Source organism: Carcharhinus amblyrhynchos, chromosome 12, assembly GCF_965287045.1.
Source record: "Carcharhinus amblyrhynchos chromosome 12, sCarAmb.v2.hapA, whole genome shotgun sequence".
NCBI classification, from domain to species: Eukaryota; Metazoa; Chordata; class Chondrichthyes; order Carcharhiniformes; family Carcharhinidae; genus Carcharhinus; species Carcharhinus amblyrhynchos.
Genome location: NC_137335.1, coordinates 83895505 through 83920280, shown reverse-complemented (window position 1 = coordinate 83920280; position 24776 = coordinate 83895505). Strand labels below are relative to the sequence as shown.

Here is a 24776-nt window from a genome sequence, read left to right as displayed (position 1 = left end):
CAATTGTTGTAAATTTTCACTTGCTTTAAGGCTCTTACATTTCCAACTTCTTGCCGCTTCAGAGGAAAGGTCATCAACCTGAAATGTTAATTCTGCCTCTGTCCCCACAGACGCTGCTCTGCTGAGTACTTCCATCATCATTCCCTGGTTTTATAACTATCCGTATTGAGCCAATTTAGGGATACCAATGGGTGTGAATGTGGAGGGGTGGGGGCGAGTCACCAAGCAAGCAAAAAGGTTCCTTGTTCCTGAAAAAAATACCCCGCGTTCTCGGGATTTGAGACAGGCTTTCATGTTCTGTGTTCTCTCCGATTCTGTCAGAGTTTGATTTGGCGAGCTGGCTCTCAGGTGTAGAGGAAAGAGACACTGTGCCCAAAAGGGTTGAGAAACCTCCTCTCAGGATGTGACAGTGACTGAATGAATAAATGACAAGCGAAAGTGGATGCAGCCTCGGATCCCATTCACAAATATGCGACACAGGACCTGAAGCAGCTTAATGCTTTTAAGAGATGTAATCTCTGACAAACAAATATTCCACTGGGGACAATTTGAGTATGATGAAGCTTTTTATTTTTCCACTGAAGTGGTTGCTTGGGATATTTGCCATGTTTGTTCTACAGAGACTCATTATCTTCCTTTGCAATACAAAACATATTTGTGTTTTGGACAAATGCATTAGGTAAAGTTACAGAACAGTGACTGTTAAAAGGGGCTCGCATTATCACGAAAGCTTACCCTTGTAAGCCACCAATCCACCCCGATTATTTTTAAATGATGATGGACTCCCTTGCGCTGGACTCTCTCTGGAAAATAACTAGAGTTTATTTACATGTTTGAAAACAGGATTAGTTCCCATCAGCTATTCAGACATGTACATTTTAGAATTTATTTTCTTAATTCTTTCAGGGGATGTGGGTGTCACTGGCAACATTAGCATTTATCACCCATCCCTAGTTGCCCTCAAACTGAGTGACTTGCCATTTCTGAGGACAATTAAGAGCCAACCACATTGCTGTGGGTCTGGATTCACATGTAGGCCAGATGGGGTAAAGATGGCAGATTTCCAAGGATGTTAGTGAACCAGATGGATTTTTACAACACTTGTGGATGGTTTAACAGTCACCATTGCAGACACAAGCTCTCAATCCCAGTTTTTAAATTCCACCAGCTATCATGGTAGGATTTGAACCCAGGCCCCCAGAGGATTAATTTGGGCTGCTGTTCTAGTGACATTACCACTACACTACCATTTCCCTGACTGTGCTTTGCCCCATCATTACAACACAATCTGTTTGAACATAACATAAGAAATAGGAGCAGGAGTAGGCCATCTAGCCCTTTGAGCCTGCCCCGCCATTCAATAAGATCATGGCTGATCTGTCGTGTCTCAGTTCCACTTTCCCGCTTTCTCCCCATAACCCTTAATCCCCTTGCCTACCAAAAACCTATCTACCCGCGCCTTAAATATATTTAGCGAGGTAGCCTCCACCACTTCAACGGGCAGAGAATTCCAGAGATTCACCACCCTTTGAGTGAAGAAGTTCCTCCTCAACTCTGTTCTAAACTGCCCCCACTTTATCTTGAGGCTGTGCCCTCTAGTCCTGCTGTCTTTTCTGAGCAGGAAGAACCTCTCCACCTCTACCCTATCCATCCCTTTCATCATCTTATACGTCTCAATAAGATCCCCCCTCATCCTTCTAAACTCTAACGAGTACAAGCCCAGTCTATTCAGCCTCTCTTCATAGCTCAACCCCCTCAACTCCGGTATCAGCCTAGTGAACCTCCTCTGCACTCCCTCCAAGGCCAAAATATCCTTGCGCAAGTGCGGCAACCAAAACTGCACACAGTACTCCAGCTGCGGCCTCACCAATGCCCTGTACAGTTGCAGCAAGACCTCCCTACTTTTATATTCAATCCCCCTCGCTATGAAGGCCAGCATCCCATTTGCCTTCCTAACCACCTGCTGCACCTGCAGGCTGGGTTTTTACGACTCATGCACAAGGACCCCCAGGTCCCTCTGCACCGCAGCATGCTGCAGCTTTTCGCCCTGTAAGTAGTAGTCCTTCCTACCATTATTCCTACCAAAGTGGATAACCTCACACTTGCCAACATCGTATTCCATCTGCCAGGTCCTCGTCCACTTGCTCAGCCTATCTAGATCTCTGCATGGCGTGGCATTGGCACATATGGAGCAGGAATATCTCAGGATCGACTTAGAGCAGTGCCACTAAAGGACTCCAGTAGCCTCGATATTCTAAGGTTATAAAATTCTCAAGAGTCTTGATAGGATGGATGTTGAGAAAATATTTACTCAGGCTGGGTGAATCTAAAACACGGGGTCACGGTCTGAGACTAAGAGCTCAACAAATTAGGACTGAGATGTGGAGAAATTTCTTCACAGAGAAGGTTGTGAATCTTTCGAACTCATGACCTCAGAGAGGTGTGGCTGTTCCTTCACTGGGGATGTTGAAGACGGGTTGCTCGATTTTTGCACTTAGAGGATTAAGGGATATGGAGACAGTGCAGGAAGGTGGAGTTGAGATAGAAGGTGGGCCATAATGTTATTGAATGCTGTAAAAGGCTCGAATGGCCAGCTCCAGCTCCTGTTAATGTTCTTACGCAAAGGCAAGTGTAATTATCCAAGCTTCACAATCCGTATTGTTTTCTAGTGACTCACTGCAAAGTATGTGCACATTCAGATCTGGTGAGGATAGGATTTGGCTGAGAGTGCAACTTAGTCTGTCATGTGAGGAGAGACAAAGTTGGTTAGGATTACATTCACTGGAGTTTAGAAGGGAGAGAGGGGATCTCATAAAAACTTAAAATTCTAACAGGGTTGGATAGGGTAGATTCAGCAAGAATGTTCCTGATAGTGGGGGAGTTCAGAACCAGGGGTCGTAGTTTGAGGATAAGGGATAAACCTTTTAGAACTGAGGTGAGGAGAAATCTCTTCACCCAGAGGGTGGGGATTGAATATAAAAGTAGGGAGGTCTTGCTGCAGCTGTATAGGGCACTGGTGAGACCGCAGCTGGAGTACTGTGTGCAGTTTTGGTCGCCGCACTTACGCAAGGATATTTTGGCCTTGGAGGGAGTGCAGAGGAGGTTTACTAGGCTGATACCGGAGTTGAGGGGGTTGAACTATGAGGAGAAGCTGAATAAACTAGGCTTGTACTCGTTAGAGTTTAGAAGAATGAGGGGAGATCTCATTGAGACATATAAGATGATGAATGGGATGGATAGGATAGAGGTAGAGAGGCTCTTCCCGCTCAGAAAAGACAGTAGGACTAGAGGGCACAGCCTCAAGATAAAGGGGGGGCAGTTTAGAACGGAGTTGAGGAGGAACTTCTTCACTCAAAGGGTGGTGAATCTCTGGAATTCTCTGCCCGTTGAAGTGGTGGAGGCTGCCTCACTCAATATATTTAAGACGCGGGTTGATAGGTTTTTGATAGGTGAGGGGATTAAGGGTTATGGGGAGAGGGCGGGAAAGTGGAACTGAGCCACGACAGATCAGCCATGATCTTATTGCATGGCGGGGCAGGCTCGAGGGGCTAGATGGCCTACTCCTGCTCCTATTTCTTATGTTCTTATGTGAACGTGTGGAATTTACTCCCGCAGAATGTAGTTGAGGCCAAAACATCTGATTTCAAACAAAAATTAGATATAGCTCTTGGGGCTAAAGGGATCAAGGGATGTGGGAGGAAGAAGGATCAGGATATTGAATTTGATGGTAAGACATGATCAAAATGAATGATGGAGAAGGCTCAAAGGGCCGAATGGCCTCCTCCTGCTTTTAGTTTCTGTGTTGACACTTAGCGTATGGATGGAGTTTTACTGAGAAAGTCATTATAGTTCAACAAACACTCGCTGTCTAGCTATAGCTGAAGATATGGTTTCTGCCATCAGCTTCCTTCCAAAATCAAAATAATAAAACAGTGGATAATATGAATAAAACCATGAGATTACAGCTGTTAGGTTCAGCAGACAACAATGTGCTAAATTTGAGGTATACTGTATCAAGGCAGAGCGTGGCTACAGCTGGGCCTCAGTACCCTTGAGTTAAGAGAGGGGAAAATAGCCCTGACTTTGATCAGTGGCTGGTGGGAAGTGCACCTGTGTGGATATTGATTGCAGACAAGGTCAAATTCATCGCCGCAGTGTTCCCAGCCTCGCACTTGTGTCCACCTTTCTGCTGAAATTAGCAAGTGGCAGCAATCAGCCAGGGTGTAGCAACTTCTCATTAACAGATCTGCAAGAAAAAGGAGCTGAGGTGAGGAGAAATTTCTTCACTCCAAGATCTTTGGAATTGTCAAGTCCCAGAGAGACAGGGATGTTCTGTCGTTGAGTACATTGAAGACTGGAGTGGAGAGATGTTTGGTTACATTCAGTGGTATGGGGATAGTGTAGGAGTGTGGAGTTGAGGTAGGAGATCAGCCATGATCTTATTGAATAGCAGAGCAGACGCCAAGGGCCAAGTGGCTGACTCTAGCTTCTATCGCTCATGTATTATCAACCCTCATTCAAGAATGCTCAATGATTGTACTTTTAGCTTTGAGGCAGAAGATTGTGGGTTCCAGAGCCTTAACTAATTATGTATGCAGACACCTAAATGTGGTGCTGAGAGCAAGCTGCCCTGGCTGAGGTGGCCACCCTTTTTGTCTTCTCCCCTATTAAGGGCATAAGAACATAAGAGCTAGGAGCATGAGTAGGCCATCTGGCCCCTCAAGCCTGCTCCGCCATTCAATAAGATCACGGTTAATCTTTTCATGGACTCAGCTCCACTTACCCGCCCGCTCACCATAACACTTAATTCCTTTACTGTTCAAAAATGTTATCTATCCTTGCCTTAAAAACATTCAATGAGGTAGCTTCAACTGCTTCACTGGGCAGAGAATTCCACAGATCCACAACCCTTTGTGTGAAGAAGTTCCTCCTCAATTCAGTGCTAAATCTGTTCCCTCTTATTTTGAGGCCATTCCCCCTAGTTCTAGTTTCACCCATCAGTGGAAACAACCTCCCTGATTCTACCTTATCTATTCCCTTCATAATCTTACATGTTTCTATAAGAACCCCCCTCATTCTTTCGAATTCTAATGAGTATAGTTCCAGTCTACTCAGTCTCTCCTCATTGATCTTATTGAATGGCGGGGCAGTCTCGAAGGGCTAGATGGCCTACTCCTGCTCCCATTTCTTATATCCTTATGTTTTTATAAGCCAACCTTCTCAACTCAGAATCAACCTATTCAACTCTGTGTGGCATCATGACGGGAACCCAGTGCTTTCCGTTCTCATTGGCCTTCCCAGCAGGAGAGACACCTGCACCCATCCCATTCCCTAATTCACAGAAGGCGGAGCTGCACCCACCTCGAACCCAGAGGGAGCAGCAATACGACAGTGCTGTGAGCTGGAGTAGGACCAGACTGGTCTGTGTTACTCAGCTCCACATTAGCCATTGCAGCGACTAGTTATCAGGATAATCTTGTGGGCAAGAGTTGCTGAACATGTTTCAACGTTCTGTCAAGCCAGTGGAAGTTAAGAATGTTGGAACGTCTCCGTGGCTATTATCGCCGCATTTTAATCCTTAAAAGTAACAGTTAAGATTTGGCAGGGACACAAGTTTCCACTAGCTTGGTTTGTGGCTGATGTTCTCCCCTCTCCTTTAATTGCAAGAGAGAATTTTGTCTGTAATTACTCAGTGGCTTGGGCAGTGCAGAAATAAATCCAAGCACTCTCCTCTCTCCACCGGGACCTGGACGCATATGATCCAGTAATAAACTGGTGGCATAAAAATGGCCTCTGCCTGCCAAATGTAATGGGCCAGAGGCTGTCTTATCCTTAATTGCCAGTAGATAGGTTTCTTCAGCGGAAAGAAAACTGCCCACAACTCACCACTAATTACAACTGGGAAATCCAAGGGGAAGCTGGGAAGTGGAAAATCTGAGTGACTTCCCAAGATTGCTGCACGATAGAGAAACCTCCGCTCTGCGTCAGATCCGTGGCCTCCCTGACCCAGGGATTTTTAATAGTTAGCAACTGATAAGACTTCATTTTGATAAAAAGCTTAGAGCACTCGTTCAGAGATTGGGAGATCATTTGCCTAGAAGAATGCCAAAAGAACAGATGAACTGCAAAAATAGTAATCTTTGCCTTCTCTTCCTGTTCCCCTGTACTCTACGGTGGCATAGTGGTTAGCACTGCTGCCTCACAGGTCTAGGGACCCAGGTTCGATTCCTGGCTTGTTCACTGTGTGGAGTTTGCACATTCTCCCTGTGTCTGCGTGGGTTACCTCTGGGTGCTCTGGTTTCCTCTTACAGACCAAAGACGTGCTGTTTAGGTGAATTGGCCATGCTAAATTCTCCCTCAGTGTACCCCAAGAGGCACTGGAGTGTGGCGACTAGGGGATTTTCACAGTAATTTCACTGCAGTGTGAATGCAAGCTTCCTTGTGACGAATAAATAAACTTTACTTTTACTTTAAAGCTTCAGTCAGAGTTACTCCGTACGTACTACAGAATAGTGTCAGGGCATTAGCCAGGTGAATACGTGGGGTTATGGGGATAGGATCTGGGTGGGATTATTGCTGGTGCAGGCTCAATGGGCCAAATCGCCTCCTCCTGCACTGCACTTTATGACATCCAAAATGTGTGGGTTAGGTTAATTGGCTATGCTAAATTATCCCTTAGTGTCAAGGGGACTAGCAGGGTAAATACATGGGATTATGGGGTTAAGGCCTAGCTAGAATTGTTATCAATGCAGGCTTAATGGGCCAAATGACCTCCTTCTGCACTGTAGGGATTCTATGATTCTAATACTGTGTGAAACACTTTGATCCCTGCCCATGGAAAGTTCCAGAACCCAAGGCAGGTTCAAATTCAATTCTGACAGAAAATCTAAACCTGGAATTTTAGGGCAAGCACAAAAGCAAAATACTGCAGATCTAAAACAAAGCATCGATGCTGGAAATCTGAAATAAATCTAACTGACCAAGGCAGAAGAGATAAATGGAGAGAGGGTGGACTCCTGGAGTCTTGGTCACTCGATGTCCTGCCTCCACTGTCACACACCTTTCACTCATCATTGGTCACACAACATGTCCATCATTCCAAACAGCAAACAAACAGTCTCTTTGCACACAATTGCATGATTGTTAAACGCCAGTCAAACTGTTGCTTCTGGTACAACTAACAAACACGTTCAAAGAACATTTTTAGTAAAATTTTTAATATTCCTTTACATTTGCTCACAATGGCCACAGAGACATTCCAACATTCCTAACTTCCACCGGCTTGACAGAACCTTGAAACATGTTCAACAACTCTTGCCCACGGGATTAGCCTGATAACTGGTCGCTGCATTGGCCAGTGTGGAGCTGAGTAATACAGAGCAGGCTGGTCCTATGCCAGCACTCAGCACTGTCGTATTGCCACTCTCCTCTGGGGTAGAGGCAGGGGTCAACTGCATCTCCCACAAATTAGGGAGCGGGATGGGTGCAGGCATTTCTCCTGCTGGAAAGGCCAATGAGAATGGAAAACACTCATGATGCCACACACAGTTGAGTAGGTTGATTCTGGAGTTGAGGGGATTGGCTTATGAGGAGAAATTGAGTCAATTGGAACGATACGCATTGGAATTCAGATTGACGATGAGTCTTTAATTCCTGCGGAGTCCAAGGTCCATGGAGGTCGGTAACTCAAATCCCCAAGTGGTCTCTTCATCTATGAGCTCACTAGTACATTTATGGGCTATTTGCCCAGTTGAGGATAACACAGTTGATCCTGTCCTTAGCTGACAATCTGCACACACATGGATTTCAGCACATGGATTGGATCATGTTTTGAGGAATAAAGCTTCCAATCCTCTCTCAGATAACGCATTTGACTCAGTCAGGTCTACAGATCAATTTACTTCTTAAAGTCATATCTCGAACCATTGTGGAGTACAGAATCGCAGTATTGTTATGATGCAGAAGGAGGCCATTCAGCCCATCATGTCTGTACTAGCTCTCCAAATGAACATCATGACTTAGTGCCATCTCTCTACATACCCTTTTTCATTCAATCTAATGCCCTCCCAAATGCCTCGATTAAACCTGCCTCCAGGTAGAGCATTCCAGATCCCAACCACTCTCTGTGTGAAAAAGATTTTTCTTACATCACTTTTGCAAATCAGGAAGAAAGCTCTGGACAATGCAGTCACTTCCAATTTTCTTTTTATACAAATAATTTCTTTTAACACAGACAGAGATGCGAAGCTTTCGTTTTTCCAAATGATGCTGGCAGGTCAGAACGATATTCCTTAACTACATCAGAGTGCTATTTAAAAAAATAATTCTGTGTATCACGAGGAGCACATGATTGGTTCGGATTGTAACTGGCAGCAGAGGTTCCCCCAGCATTGTAGGTCTGTTGGTGTGAAGATAGAGGAACCAGCGAGCTTGTGGTGGATTTCCAGGCAGAAGCTTTGTGTGAATAACAAGTGTTCCAATAAACCATCCGAGAGGAGGAAAAGTATTTGAGTCCAATGCACTATAACTCAAAATTCCAAACAGCTTGAAGCCTTTGTAGTTCATCAGTAGATGTCAGAGCCTATTCTGAAGATCCTATCAACTCAACAGAGCTGCTCGTGAAATTTTACCCACCCTCACCCTACCCTACAACTTGATTAATACAGGATATATGATGTGCAGAAACAAGCCATTCAGACCAACAGATCAATGCTGGCGCTTATACTCGCATGATCCTCCTCACATCTTACCTCAGCTAAGCCTATCACTATTTCCTTCTCTACCTTTCTCAACTAGCTTCTCCTTAAAGGCATCTGTGCCTTTCACCTCAACTATTCCAAGCAGGTGAGAAGTCTGGGATACTTGCAGAGCTACAGAGGTGAGCAGACTGAGTGGGACTGATTGGATAGATTTCTCAAATGCACAGTTCACCCCAGTCTGCACACGTGATATTGTACAGAACATATAAATGGGCATGGGGTGGCGAGGCTCAGGTACGTGTCACTTACATGTCTCAAAGAAATGAGCAGACAACACAAGTACCAGGTGGTCACTCCCTTGCTGTAACATACACAAGGTACTGTCTATTGAGGCGACAGTGACGGATATTTCAAGATTATGAAAAGAGGTTGGTTTTGAGTCAAATGACTTACTGTAGCGATAAGTTCAGGTGACAGGAATCAAAGTGAAGACATTAAATGAATGAAGGGAAAGGATTCAACACAGCTTTTGCCACACGAAGGACGATGGAGGAATAAATGACAGAAAAGCTGGTGCAAATTGATTGAATTATCCAGTAATGAGCAAAGGGGAAAGGACTGGCATTTGTGCCTTTCATGGCTTGTCCAAAATGTTCCACAGTCAATGAAATACTTTTTGAAGGGCAATTGGCCGGAATTCTTTGGCCGTTCACGTCCTGCCGCTGCTGCAGCGAGAATGGAAAATTTGGCACTCAGTCAAATCTCCATTCACTGCAGCGGGACCGGAGAATCCCAGCTGCGGACGAGGTCGGAGAATCCGATCCATTGCGATGTAGGAAACATGGCAACATCTCCCACAAATAATAAAGTGATAAAATGACTGGATAATCTGTGGACTGTAGTTTCAACACAGTTGCATTGTTGCTTATCTCTCTTTCTCTCTATGGAGCAATTCACTTGTAACCGGTGAAATCAGCACAAGGGATCGCCAAGATCTAAATCTGAGCTTTGTTCAATGTAACACTAGTTTCTATCATTCTTTGAGCTGCTTTTAAAAACTTCTGTGCTGGGAACAGGCCCCACTCTCAAAATCTGGCCAAACCTCCAGGTGAATTAATACGGTGGCACATTTTTGCTGATTGGACGATTTTGCAGACCTCTGAGAGCGGAAGGGTTGGAAAAATTAAACTGGAGCGTTCAGACACACTTATAGGTACATTTTAAAAAGGTTTGATTGCAATTTTCTTTTTAAAAAGACTCAACCAGAGTCCCCCAAGTATAATCTGCAAATGGTTCCGTACACTTTTCAAAGATTATTTTCAATGATTTAAAAGCTGGTTACTCACAAATGATTAGTAATTAAAGGTGTTTTTTTTGTGTGTGTATTAAACCCATTTTCAATTCAACCTGTACCAACTTTCTACTTTCACACATATTAAGGATTGTGTTTAGAGCCGCCTCCACCCCCCACACATACAATTGTGCTGGTTCATGGCAGATCTTGCATTTGGCAGTTTGTAAATGAGTTTGAGGTCAGAGTATCGGAAACTCAAAAGGAAAACACACTTCCCAACTGGGCATAACGTGAGGTGCAATTTGCGCTGTAATTTCCATGTGCATCCAATGCAGAAGCTCTGTTACGTTTGACTTGATTTATTATTGCCATATGTTTTGGGATACTGTGAAAAGTATTGCTTCTTGCGCGCTATGCAAAGCATACCATTCATAGAGTACATAGGGGAGAAGGAAAGGAGAAGGTGCAGATTGTGGTGTTACAGTCATGGTTGGGGTGCAGGAAAAGATCAGCTGAACATATGGACATTGTCTTAAAATAAACTGGAATCCTGACACACCATTGATATTCAGAGGCATGAACCGAGTTCCCTCAAGGCTTAATGGGGTCTCCTTTGTTGTACTCTTATCTATGAGCAGTGTCAAGACAGATAGGCACTTTGCTAAGGTATTCAACAAAAACAGAAAATGCTGGAAAATCTCAGCAGGTCTGACAGCATCTGTGGAAAGAGATTAGAGCCAATGTTTTGACTTTTTAGCTGACTTCACTGATATCTATGTCCTCAGCTTCCTGCACTGTTTCAGTGAAGCTCAACATAAGCGTGGGAACTTTACAACCTTCCCCTTTTATTGGACTCTATCATATTTTTCTCCTTTTTATGCTTTTGGGCAGCAGCAGTTCATCATTTTGCATTCACATCTCCTCTAATCACGTGGGCATCACGGTGGCGCAGTGGTCAGCACTGCTGCCTCATACAGTCATGGACCCAGGTTCCATTCCCGGCTTGGGTCACTGTCTGTGTGGAGTTTGCACGTTCTGTGTCTGCGTGGGTTTCCTCCAGTTTCCTCCCACAGTCTGAAAGACGTGCTGGTTGGGTGCATTGGCCATGCTAAAGAGTTGGCGACTAGGGGAATTTCACAGTAACTTCACTGCAGTGTTAATGTAAGCCTTATTTATGACACTAATAAATAGAAAAAATATTTTGTTCCTTGTCCCATTCCCACTCTCATTGGCCCAGCCCCGCCACAACTCTTTCATTATTTTGTGTCTCCTCTCATCTCCTCAGTCACAGTCCATCCCTCTTATTCTTTGTTCCTCGTAAACTCCCTTGCTTGAACCTGCTACATTTTGAGCTTTGCCAGGTCTGATGAAATATTGTCGACGTGAAATATTGGTTAGATTTTCGTGCCCTACACCATGCAGAGTTTGGTGACGAGGAGAGCACCTTCCCAACTCTACATCGATTAAGTCTGTGGCAGGAAGGCCCATGGATGAAGTTCACAGCCCACTGCTTAGTGAGGCCCTAAAGTCGGAAACAACTTGTCTTTGTATTGCACCTTTAACATAGGAAAACATCCCAAGGTCTTTGGCAGGAACTTTATCGATCAACATTTGAGATCAAACCACACATTAGAACATAGAACATTACAGCGCAGTACAGGCCCTTCGGCCCTCGATGTTGCGCCGACCAGTGGAACCAATCTAATGACCCTCTAACCCAAACTATTCCAATGTTATCCATATTAGGACAGATAGACACAAGAATGCTCAAAGGGGTCAGTTCAGTGGATCATCTCAAAGGAAAAGGAAGAGTCATAGAGGTTTACAGCATGGAAACAGGCCCTTCAGCCCAACTTGTCCATGCCACTCTTTTTTTTAAACCTCAAAGCTAGTCCCAATTGCCCGCATTTGGCCCATATCCCTCTATGCACATCTTACATGTAACTATCTAAATGTTTCTACTCCGCCTCTACTACTACCTCTGGCAGCTTGTTCCAGACACTCACCACCCTCTGTGTGAAAAAATTGCCCCTCTGGACCCTTTTGTATCTCTCCCCACTCACCTTAAATCTATGCCCTCTAGTTTTAGACTCCCCTACCTTTGGGAAAAGATATTGACCATCTAGCTGATCTATGCCCCTTATTATTTTATAGACCTCTATAAGATAACTCCTAATCCTCCTACGCTTCAGAGAAAAAAGTCCCAGTTGATCCAGCCTTTCCTTATAACTCAATCCATCAAGTCCCAGTAGCATTCTAGTAAATCTGTTCTGCACTCTTTCTACTTTAATAATATCCTTAGAATACACAATATTCCAAGTGTGGTCTTTTCAATATCTTACCAATGTCAGAGGCTGAGGGAGGGAATTCCTGAACTTTTGAGCTTGGGCAACAAAAGCAAAGCCACCAGTAATGGAGCGATTAATACGGGGATTGCCCAAGAGACCACAATTAGATGTTTTTATTCATTTGTGGGACATGGGCATCGCTGGCTGGCCAGCATTTATTGCCCATCCCTAGTTGTCCTTGAGAAGGTGGTGATGAGCTGCCTTCTTGAATCGCTGCAGTCTTTGTGATGGGTTGACCACAATGCCATTAAGGAGAGAATTCCAGGACTTTGACCCACAACTGAGAAGGAATATTTCCAAGTCAAGACAGTGAGAGGCTTAGAGGGGATTTTACAAGTGGTGGTGTTCCCATGTCTCTGCTGCCCTTATTCTTCCAGATGGAAGTGGTTGTGGGTTTGGAAGGTGCTGTCTCAGGATCTTTGGTGAATTGCTGCAGTGCCTCTTGTCGACGGTACACATTGCTGCTATTGAGCATTGGTGGTTGAGGGATTGAATGTTTGTAGATGTGGTGCCAATCAAGTGGGCTGCTTTGTCTTGGATGCAGTCAAGCTTCTTGAGTGTTTTTGGAGCTGTACTATCCAGGCAAGTGGGGAGTATTCCATCACGTCCCTGACTTATGCCTTGTAGAACGTGGATAGGTTGTGGGGAGTCAGGCGGTGAGTTACTTGCCACAGTATTCCTAACCTGTGACCTATCTTGGAACCATTGTGTTTATGTGGTAAATCCAGTTGTGTTTCTTTTCACTGGTGACCCCAAGAATGTTGACAGTGGGGATTCAGTGATATTTACATCATTGAGCACAGATATCCAGTTCTGTAGAAGGGTTATATGAACTCAAAACATTGGCCAGAATTTTACCAGCATGCCTGCCCTGATTCCGGGGACTGGCGAGGCTCAGAGACTGGCCTTCTCCGTTGGCCTCAGGTGGGATCGTACGAATCTTGGGCAAACGCGCCAGTAAAATTCCACCGTTAACTCTGTACCTGTCCCCATAGGCGCTGCCTAGACTGGCTGAGTTTATGCAGCATTCTCTGTTTTTAATCTTAGAGGGTTTGCGGGCTGGAGATTACAGAGCTTGACAAGACAATGGAAGGGATATGAAAAGAAGGATGAGAGTTTGAAAATTAAGGAAAAAGAAGGAAGGCTTAATTTTGAATGTGTAAGAGATCAGTCTGAAGAAAATAGGAAATGACAGTACCTTGAATATATTACAAAAAAATGTCAATGTGTCATGACACATATTGAAGATTCTCAACATTGTGAAAGAGAGCCTATAATATGTGAATGTTGGCAAAAATACAGGAATATCTTAACCTGGCTTTGCTGATATTGTTAACACTAGTGTATCTTCATTCAAAGTAACTGTGTTAACACACTGGTGTTCAAAGAACACTAATTGGAAAGTCTCCACTCTTGTCTCTTACAGTTTACACCTCTTTAAGTTCAACCTCTTGTAATTTGACAACTGTGAATTGTTACTTATTACGAATTAACCAATGACCTTTTTGATGCTATGATCTCATTAGTCAGATGGTATAGCTCCAACCAAGCTGGCTGGATTGAGGGTCATGAGGTTAATGACTGTGATTCCATAACACTGTTTGGACATAGTAATATCTGTTCCTTTTTTCTTCCCAATGTCTTCATTTCACAGCTTCCAGTTGTGATATTCTCTGCCTCGTGTCAGTCCGTTTTGTTCTTAGTGTCCACCTTTTCTTCTACATCTAGAAAAATGAAGAAGATATATGCATTTCAGTGAAGTACTTTTCTATATTTCATCCTTTGTCTGTGTGTGTCAGTGGTACCAACAATACAACATGGGGACCATGAAGATCCAAATCTCTACAGGATTCTGTACACAGAATACTGCGAGGCTGGATAGTGTGGAGGTGGAGAGAATGTTCCCACTAGCAGGAAAAACTAGAACCAGAGGGCACAACCTCAGGCTAAAGGGACGATCTTTTAAAAGAGAGATGAGTAGGAGTTTCTTCAGCCAGAGAGTGGTGAATCTGTGGAACTCTTTGCTGCAGAAGGGTGTGGAGGCCAGATCATTGAGTGTCTTCAAGACAGAGATAGGTAGGTTCTTGATTAGTAAGGTGGCTAGGGGTTATGGGCAAAAGGCAGGAGAATGGGGATGAGAAAAATACCAGCCATGATTGAATGGCAGAACAGACTCAATGGGCTGACTGGCCTAATTTTGCTCCTATGTTTTATAGTCTTACAGTCATATGGTCCATAGAACACTTGTCTTATCCCTCAGTGAAGCTTCTGCCTGTGGTGTTGTTTCAATCTTCTATGATTTCTCGATGTGAGGTGATGCATTTTGGTAGACAGGATCAGCAGATGCAATATTGACTTAACAGCACCATTCTAAAGAAGAGGGATCTGGGGGATCATGTGCATAGGTCCCTGAAGGTGACAGGACCGAGTGAGAGAGTACTTAGGGCAGCACAGTGACACAGTGGTTAGCACTGCAGCCTCACAGTGCCAGGGACTCGGGTTGGATTCCTGGCTTGAGTCACTGTCTGTGTGGGGTCTGCATGTTCTCCCTGTGTCTGCCAGTGGGCTTCCTCCGGATGCTCCGGTTTCCTCCGACAGTTCAAAAGATATGCGGGTTAGGTGAATTGGCCATGCTGCATTGTCCCTTAGTGTCAGTGGCATTAGCAGGGTAAATATGTGGGGTTACGGGGATATGGCCAGGGTGGGATAGTGGTTGGTGCAGAATTGATGGGCTGAATGGCCTCCTTCTGCACTGTAGGGATTCTGTGATTCTGTAAGAGTGGAAAATCCTGCCCAAAGTCAACAGACCTTTGCATGTCTTGTCCGCTAGGATTCCCATGTTGGGCAGGTCAGGATAATTCCACCCAATGTCTTTATTCAGGAAGGCCAAGATCCCAAGTACTTTGTTTAAAGTTTACTTACTGGTGTCACAAGTAGGCTTACATTAACACTGCAATGAAGTCGCTTTGAAAATCCCCTAGTTGTCACACTCCGGCGCCTGTTCAGGTAAACTGAGGGAGATTTTAGCATGGCCAATTGCACCTAACCGGCACATCTGTAAGACTGTGGGTGGAAACTGGAGCACCCGGAGGAAGCCCACGCAGACACAGGGAGAACATGCAGACTCTGCATAGACAAGCCGGGAATCAAAACTGGGTCCTAGGCACTGTGAGGCAGCAGTGCTAACCACGTGCCACTGTGCCCTGGCAGAGGCAGGGAGAACACACAAAGACAGGAGATCCCAAGCTGGAAACTCATCCAAAATGTCTGCTGCATGCTGTCCTAATTGCAGCAGAACCTTCCTGGCACCTGAGCAGCTCTGTACGTACCCACTGGAATCCTACCAGACACCCCAGATGAGGAACGTGGTCATCTTTGCCAGGAAGGATTGAGAAAATGACTTAGAAATGGCTAACCAAAGGTTCAGTGTGATTGGCAAAGTGATCAGTGATGAAGTAAGCGAGTTGTTATGATCGGAGATGTGCTGCCTGAAAGGATAGTGGAGTTAGATTCAGTCATTTCTTTCGAGAGGGACTTAGATAAATGTTTGAAGGAGTGAAAATCTGCAAGGTTATGGAGGAAGAACAGGAGATTGGATCTAATATGCTGCCTAGGATGGAACATTTGGCTATAAAGAGAGGTTGGATAGGCTTGGGCTGTTTTCCCTGGAGCAGACGGGCAACCTTATCGAGGTGTACAAGATTATGAGGGGCATGGACAGAGTGGATAAGGAACAGCTGTTCCCCTTCGTCGAAGGCTCAGTTATGAGGCACACAAGTTAAAAGTGAGTGGTGGGAAGTTTAGGGGAGATTTGAGGAAGAATGTTTTCACCCAGAGGGTGGTGACAATCTGGAATGCACTGCCTGGAAGGGTGGTGGAGGCAGGACGCCTCACATCCTTTAAAAAGTACTTGGGTGAGCACTTGGCACATCGTAACATTCAAGGATGTGGGCCAAGTGCTGAAAATGAGTTTAGGCTGGCAGATCGAACCTTTCATGCGCCAGTGCAGACTCGCTGGGCCAAAGGGCCTGTTTTGCCCTGTAGTACTCTGTGATTACACAGCTCTTCCAAAGAGACATCACACACATGCTGGGCTGAATGGCCTCTTTCAATAATTCATCATATCCATTCATGACTCAACAAATCTGTTTTCTCGACAGTTTCTGACTGTGTTTGGCTGTTTTTTTTTTAAACTTTCAATATCAGAAAAATCCTCAAAAAATAGGTTAGATGGAAAAATAAAATAAATTGATTTTTAAGAAAGTAACAGGTTGACAAGAAAGTGAAGAAGATTGGGAAAAGGCAATACTTAAATCTTTGACAACTTTTAACTACAATTATTTCAAATACTTGTTTCAAAAACTTTGATGTTACCAGAATAACTATTTCTAACATCTAAGTAGATGATAGTCACTGTGATATCTGTGTTCTATTCTGGCCCTCATGAACTGAAACCTCCCAAAAATTGATTAGCCCAAAATGGGACAGGTATTCCCCTAGAAATGAAACAAATATGAGTTAACTTATAGACATGTGGCTTGAGAAGAATAATAAATGAATAGTGATGCCTGCAATGAATATTTCCAGTAGTAGATTGGCTTATATCGCTGTGTTTCTCAGCTATTTGGTCAGCTCAGAGTGGAAATATACCATTACATTAGTGAATCATGAACTGGTTTCTTGTGTTTTGAACCAAGAAGATTGAAACAAAGTCTAAGCAATGGCAATACTTACATCTTGACTTTTCCCAGATGAAGCTGTTTAATATCTCACCCATCACATAAAATACATTGATAGCAACCAGCGAGGCCACAAAGACAACAATCTTCAGGAAGGTTGACAGGTAGTCGAGCAGCGGATAGACCCACATTCCTGTCACGTGGTGGATCCAACAAATCCTAGGAGAGAGAAACAAGGAAACGCACACAGTGAAACCTTCTGGCATGAATGCACACGGTTGCCTCACAGCGCCAGAGACCCGGGTTCAGTTTCAACCTCGGGTGCCTCTCTGTGTGGAATCGGCGCCTTCTCCACATGTCTACGTGGTTTCCTCTGGGTGCTCCAGTTTCCTCTCATGCTCCAGAGTTGTGCAGGTTAGTTGGATTGGCCAGGCTAAATTGCTCCTCATTGTCTCAAGATATTTAGATTAAGGAGATTAGATGAGTAAATGTATGGAGTTAGAGGGATAGGGCCTGGGTAAGATGATCTGCTGTGGAGAGTCAGTGCAGACTCGATAGAGTCACAGGGTGGGAGTTTTTGGCCAAGTTCGCTTTGAAAGCGGAAAATCCCTCCGTGGCTAACAGACCTCACCACGGTCCACCCTCATGATTCCCGTGGTGGGCGGAACCGAAAAATTTGCCCCATGGAGTCATTGGCTGGAATTTTACCAGCCCGCGCACCACGGGAATCAGAGAGGGTGAGGGGCAGAGAATGGGAAAGTCCGTTAACATTGGGTGGGATTTTGCGGTTTCGGGATGACCTAGGCCATAAAAACTTGCCCATAGAGTCATACAATGAAGTAAAGGCACTTTGGCCCATTGGATTTGCACTGACAATATCTACCACTGAAGGCACGCGAATTCCATTTCCCTGCATTTGTCTCAGATCCTTGAATACAGTGCCGCTTTCTGCCCTGTGGGGATTCTGTGATTCCAATGATAAGCAATGGTAAAGGACTGTTACCGTCCCAGTAACACAAAGTAAAGCTTCACCTGCCTATGGCTGGCTCCAGCGGAAGGCATCGCGGGTTCACCCTAGCTCAGGCCCGAGTTAAAATACAGTCAGAATACAGTCATTGCAAGGTCATTTGCAGCTGCAGGAAAAGCTTCTTTGGGGAAAAAAATGAGGAAAAGTGGTATTTTTCAGGGAAGCTACCTGAGGACTTTGGCAGGCTGTGTGGAAATATCAAAGAATTAAACAGATAGATCTTTCAAAGGGCCAACCCAGGTTGGACAGGCTGAATGGCCCCCTTTTGTGCTGTACCATTCAATGATAACACAAGGGGAGAAATGTAGTGGAAACACCAGTGGTATTATCAATCCAGAAACTCAGCTAATGTTCTGGGGTCCCTTGTTCGAATCTCTCCACAGCAGATGGTGGAATTTGAATTCAATAAAATATATCTGGAATTAAGAATCTGCTGGCGGCCGTGAAACCATTGTCGATTGTCGGAAAAACCCATCTGGTTCACTCATGTCCTTTAGGGAGGGAAACCTGCCATCTTTATCTGGTGGCAATGTGGTTGATTCTCAACTGCCTCTGGGCAACGAAGGATGGACAATAAATGCTGGCCAGCCAGTGATGCCCATGTCCCACAAATGAATTTTTAAAAAAATAGTGGTGTTGGGAGGCAAAATAGGCTGTCTGGCCATGTGGGGCAGTTGGAGGCAGGAGGTCGTGTGATAAAGGTTCCAGGAGTATGACTGGGCTCATTAGCGAGGCTCAACCTTCCAGTTTCCAACCAGATCCTGCCGCCTCACTAAAGGGTGGATGTAAAGTTAGATTCCTCGACTGGGACTGAGATCAAACCTTAACAGACCAAACGGTGCACAAACACATCTTCAGCTTGCCTTCCAGTGAAACAAACTGAAAGCGAGATTCTGCTCTTTGCAAATTAAAGTTTTCAGTCTGGGTTAACAAGCAAGTCATCTAAGACCTGTTATACTCTGCCCCACGCCCCCACCAAAACACAATGACAGGAAGTGCGTCAATTCAACACCAGTTGTGAATGAGATTGATAGAAGCTGTGTAATGCTGTGGGTGGCAAGTTCATGTGTGAGGCTACACAACTATTGAAGTCATTTGTCTCTGTTTATTGGTGTAATAGTCTACCTCCTCTCATGCTGTTGTCCCCAGGTGTTGTTTTATTAAAACAAATAAAAATACAATTTAGCTTATCCATGGTTCGCAGAAATCCATTTTCCTCCCACGCATGTTGTGTCATAGCCTGGCACACTCACCTTCAATCTGCTGACTCCAGCAATACATGAAGACCAGTTGGATCTGGAACAGCTTGGAGTTCCCAATCCCACAGCTCTCACTAATTCTCCAAAAATCATGAGGGTTGTCGAACTGGGCTGCTGATTCCTTATTCTCTGTTATGCGTGTTATGGTTCGCAATCTCTCCGTGTCAGTTACTGGAGGTGCGCAGCATGCTAATTTGGTGTTGCCATATCATTTACACGATAGCAACTTTGACTGAGCGACTGCCACGCTCAGCACATGTTAAAATCACATGGTCCAGCCAGCTTTCTGTTCTTAAAGGCAGTCTGTCCACCTGGAAGGAATGTTGGACTCAATAACGGCTACTGAATACCGCAATGCTAAATGAGGGGAGTGGAACACTGGGGAAAGAGAGGGTTCCATGCAGGATCACGGATGCAATGCAGGAGGCCTTATTGATAAAGGAGGGAAGGCACCTAGAAGAACAAGGGTAGCAGCTACGTGGGTACACCACCACTTGCAAATCACACACTATCTTGCCTTGGAACTGCTCCCTTATTGTGGCCATGTCAAAATCTTGGAACTCCCTCCCTAACAGCACTGTGGATGTACCTACACCCCATGGACTGCAGCAGTTCAAGAAGGTGGCTAACTACCAGCTTCTCAAGGGGCAGTTAGAGATGGTCAATAAATATTGGCCTAACCAGTGACACCTCGATGCTGTGATGAGATTAAAAGAAACCAGCAAAAGCAGTGTAAATGGAGTTCCCCGAGTTCCAACACTAATTGTTCACCGCCTGAACGAGGCCCTGTCTTTTCTCCCCGGTGGTTCTGATGCCCTCTCGCAACATCTGATATACTCGCCACGGCATTCGGAAGAGCTACCTTAACATGGAATGATGTCAGTGAGATTCCTTGGCAGCTTTCAGGCTTCCCTTTCCCGTGGTTAAAGACAATAACTCTCTCCTGGAACACAGAGGGTATGCACGCCTCACCAGTTTAGAGTTCTATTCTGGAAAGAGCAAAAGGCCTTCTTCATCTAAACCCATCATACGATTAATGATTAAAGAGCAAAGATCTAGCCTGACACAAAACCTTTCACTAAATTTAGTCCAAAGTAAATGTCCTTAATTCACCATGTCCGTGTACAAAAGATTTATGAGCACAAAATGTAATGCCGGCAGGGCAGAAACACTTGAACGAGTGGATAATTAACTTTTGGTCTGAGGTTTTGTCTGATTGGTGGGCGTGCTGTACAGTACGTTCAGGAGATAGTTGCCAATAAAAGTTTAAACTGTTGCCTTGGTTCCTGAACTTGATCTCATCAATGATTCAATTCCCTAGATTTATCCTCCCCCATCAAATCCATTGGGCAACAGCCAGACAGGAACACAGGGGAGTGACTGACTTCATGGCGGTGGATGTCTTTGTTGAAGTTTCGGGTAGGAGTGTGAGCAGCAGTTCACTCTGTGGTACTCGCTCAGCTTCAACATGTGATTTTTATTTTAAAGAAACCATGCTCTCTGCTTTCTGTTCAACCCCTCATGCCTTCTCTAAGCCATCGCCCCTTCCCATCAACCAAATTAAACATCTGGCTGCCTGCTTCCCAACACTTGATAAGTGGCAAGTCACAGCTATTCTTTGCCAAGCATAATCATAGACCAATCCAATGGAAGTCCATGCTTGCCAATTCCTTCTTGAGACATGGTACCTGAAGAGAGAGGACACCCAAATAGAATCCCTACAGCGCAGAAGGAGGCCATTTAGCCCATGGAGTCTGCACTGACCACAATCCCGCCTAGGCCTTATTCCCGTAAATCCACACATTTACCCTGCTAAGCCCTCTAACTTTCGCATCCTGGGACTAAGGAGCAATTTGGCATGGCCCAATGCACCTAATCTGCAGGGAGGAAACCAGAGCACCCAGAGGAAAACCCCTGCAGATGTGGGGAGGATGTGCAAATTCCACACAGACAGCGACGCAAGTCAGGAATCAATCCCTTGTCCCTAGAGTTGTGAAGCAGCAGTGCTAACCACTGTGGCACCATACTGCCCTAAATGTGGATGTCTCTGCAGAATGGTTCTCAGTTTATAAAAATACGGAGTTGTTTTCTGTGTTAGAGCCATTACATCAATGCACCTTGTTGGCATTATTTTTGAAAATATCGAGTTCATAATTCATTTGTTTTGGAATATAACTTTTAGTTTTGGGAAATGCAGGTTATCCTGTAAAAAACTGGGGGAATCTGATTGAGAAACTGATAAGCAAAGCTGGAGTAAATGCAATTCAAACAAGCTTGGATTTAACTGCAGTCAAAAACTAACATACATGAATTTTACAAGGTCAGAGTTGACAGAAAACAAAACTTAGCCCATAGATGACCCAAGAGATCTGGCGGGTCATATGACCCAAGCTTGTTAAGAGATCTGGCAGGTCATAGCTGCCATGTTCTGCCCATGGACTGGGAAGAAATTCCCTCCTGGTGTCCTTGAAGGTCACCACCACACTCAATACCAGTGGATCATTCCAGAGATGCACAGGGGATCATTTTTACCAGTGGATCGTTCCAGGGATCTACAGGGGACTATGCGGCATCTCACAGTCCTCAACACAGGTGAAGTCAGAGCTGTGAGGACACAGATTCTGCTGATATTTGAGAAGGTGGAGAGGACAGGGAAATGCACAAGTGGTTAGTATCTTGGAAATGGAAATTTACTGGAGATTGCAGAGATGAGAACATAAGTTCATAGGAACAGGAGGAAGCCATATGGCTCACCGAGCATCTCCTCCACTTCTCCCTCAACTCCACTTCCCAGCCCTATCCCCATATCCCCTCCATTTGTTTCGGACCTGAAAATACAATGAACTCAGTTTCAAATATCCTCATCAACTGAGCTTCCATCACTCTCAAAGATTCCTGACCCTACAGCAACAAAGGGCACAGAGGGACTTATAGACAAGGATCAAGGTTTGAGAGAGAGTCAGACAGCACATGTCCTGTGGAATTAGAAACCTTGGTTACATTACTACCTTGACTGCCCTTCAAAAATTGCTGAATTTGGTATAAAACGTGATGGAACTTCCTGAGGTTGTGAAATTAAATAAATAGGAGTTTTGATGAGTTAGAATCATAGACTCCCTATAGTACAGAATGAGGCCATTCAGCCCACTGTGTCCGCCCCACAATCCCATCCAGCCCTATTCCTGTGACCTCGCACATTTACCATTAATTCCCTGACACCGGAGTCAATTTAGCATGGCCAATCAACCTAACCTGCACATCTTTGGATTGTGGGAGGAAACTGCAGCACCCGGAGGAAACCCACACAGACACGGGGAGAATGTGCAAACGCCACACAGACTGTGGCCCGAGGCCAGAATTGAACTCTGCGCTGTGAGGCAGCAGTGCTAACCACTGTGCTACCATGCCGCCCAAGTTGAGTGGCCTTCTCTTGTTTAGTGTGTTCTCATGTTTTTGGTAGTTTTGGAAACTGCAGTGATCGCTTACACTGTTTCAGCTGTAAATTGGTAGTTTGAAGACTCAATCCCCAGATGAGATATTCTTGGCAGGACTGCCTGGTTGAATGGTCTCTTAAGATGCAGGAATGCAGTGAGCACGGCAACGTGCAGGCTTGGTGTTTGTGTTGTAACCTGCCACATCTATCGCAGTTTGTGCAGTGACTGTTCTGGGTGCCTGGAGCATTCTCACAGTGCTGCTTAATTAAACACTGAGACCCTTAACATCCTGTAAGAAGTGAAGTGGAAATCAGACCAGAACCTGTTGGCAATCAGAGGTTTATTTTTCTCTCTTTAACTCACTGCACGCTCTGTGCTTCTACTCAAGGTTTCCTACCGCAGCTAACATCTGCTCCCCTGCTAATGGTGCAGGTCAGGTCAAATGTCAAAGGACAGAGGAGAGAAAAGCAAAAGCAACAATTGTATTTCTTGAGGAAATAGTGATATTCCAATCTTCTTCCCGCTCCAAGGGATGCACCAAGACAGAGTTTTGTCTGTTCCCATAGCTAGTGATTCCTGGAGAAAGTCGCTGGTCTGTCGCCTGCATCTTATAGCTTGAGGGGCACTACTTCATATCAAGCATGGCGAACCAGGACTCTCTCCCACTCTTACCACCAGCCATTGGCATGTTTGGAAGGATTTTCCAAGATGACGTTCAAGGCGGAATTTTCCCGTCCCACCCGCCACGGGTATCATAGCAAACGGGACAGGACCATGCAAAGATCTGTTGACCTCGGGTGGGATTTTCCAATCTTGGGATGAGCGTGCCTGGAAAATCCCATCAATCTGTTTGGCCATGTTATGAACATCATTTGGCCATCGGGTCCTGGAGTTGGACTTGAAGCCAGAGCTTCTGACTCATAGGCAGAGACGCTAATCCACTGTGCCGCACACCCTCCTGGTTCCAATATTACCTGAGTTGTTACTACTTGTTCCTTTGAAATTGTAGGATTGTGTTTGAGGAAGATTTGTTCGTGTTTCCTGCTCCCGGTTGATGCAAGAAAAGAACTTGCATTTGTTTGGTCCCTTTGAGGGGCTAGATGACCTACTCCTGCTCCTAGTTCTTGTGTCCTTTATATCCTGACAAAGCACCAAAATGCTTCACAAGTAATAAAGTTGTATTTGAAATGCAGTGGCCGCTATGTGGGAAAAACACAGCCATCACTTTGTGTACGGAAGATCCCAGAAACAGCAAATCAGTTGAATGGCCAGTTAATTTATTTTGATGATGTTGCTCATGTGAGGAACGTTGGCCAGAACACCAGGGCTGACATTTCGATCGTACATGGAAACATAGGAAAAAGGAGCAGGAGTAGGCCATTCAGCCCATCGAGACTGCTCTGTCATTCATTCTAATCATAGCTGATCTTCTATTGCAATGCCGTACTTCTGCACTCTCCCTATTTTCCTTGGCATCTTTAGAGTCTAGGCTCAGAATCTTCTGCTTCCACTTCCCCCCCACCCCCCTCTGGCCCCCCGGCTCTTCCCCACCCTTTTCCTGGCAAATTCTCTTATGGCAATGGGAACTTCCAGTCTTGCAAAAGCCAATGGCAGTTTGCATGGTTAGCCTGTCCCATCTCTTGGGGTCAACTTCAGCCGGACTGGAACATCCCACCAGTGGGTAGGACCGGAAAGTCCTACCCTGGAAATCTACTTATTTCTTTCATCAATGCATTCAGTGACTTGACCTCCACAGCTTTCTTTTGCAGCAATTTCCAGAAGCTCAGCACTCTCTGCGCGTAGTCATTTCTTCTCAGCTCAGTCCCAAATGGCCTACCGTCTATCCTGAGACTACAACATCTTGTCCTTGAACCCCTAGTCTGGGGAGACATCATTCCTGTATCCAGCCTGTCCAATCCTGTCAGAATTTTAAACAAGAGGTCCCATCTCATTCTTCTAAACTCCAATGAACACATGCCAAGTCAATCCAATCTCTTGTCACACAACAATCCTACCATCTCAGGAATCAGTCTGGT

At 45.0% G+C, this 24776-nt stretch overlaps 1 protein-coding gene across 1 annotated transcript in view; it reads right to left on the bottom strand.

Moving 5' to 3' along the window:
* Positions 1-8685: 8685 nt before the first annotated feature.
* aig1 (androgen-induced 1 (H. sapiens)) overlaps positions 8686-24776 on the bottom strand; it is a 107848-nt gene continuing 91757 nt past the window's right edge. The window contains exons 5-6 of the mRNA XM_080200853.1: positions 17076-17239; positions 8686-14065 (exon numbers count right to left, since the gene is read on the bottom strand). Coding sequence (XP_080056979.1) covers positions 14025-14065; positions 17076-17239 — 205 coding nt within the window. The 3' untranslated portion in view covers positions 8686-14024. The remainder of the gene's footprint in view (positions 14066-17075; positions 17240-24776) is intronic.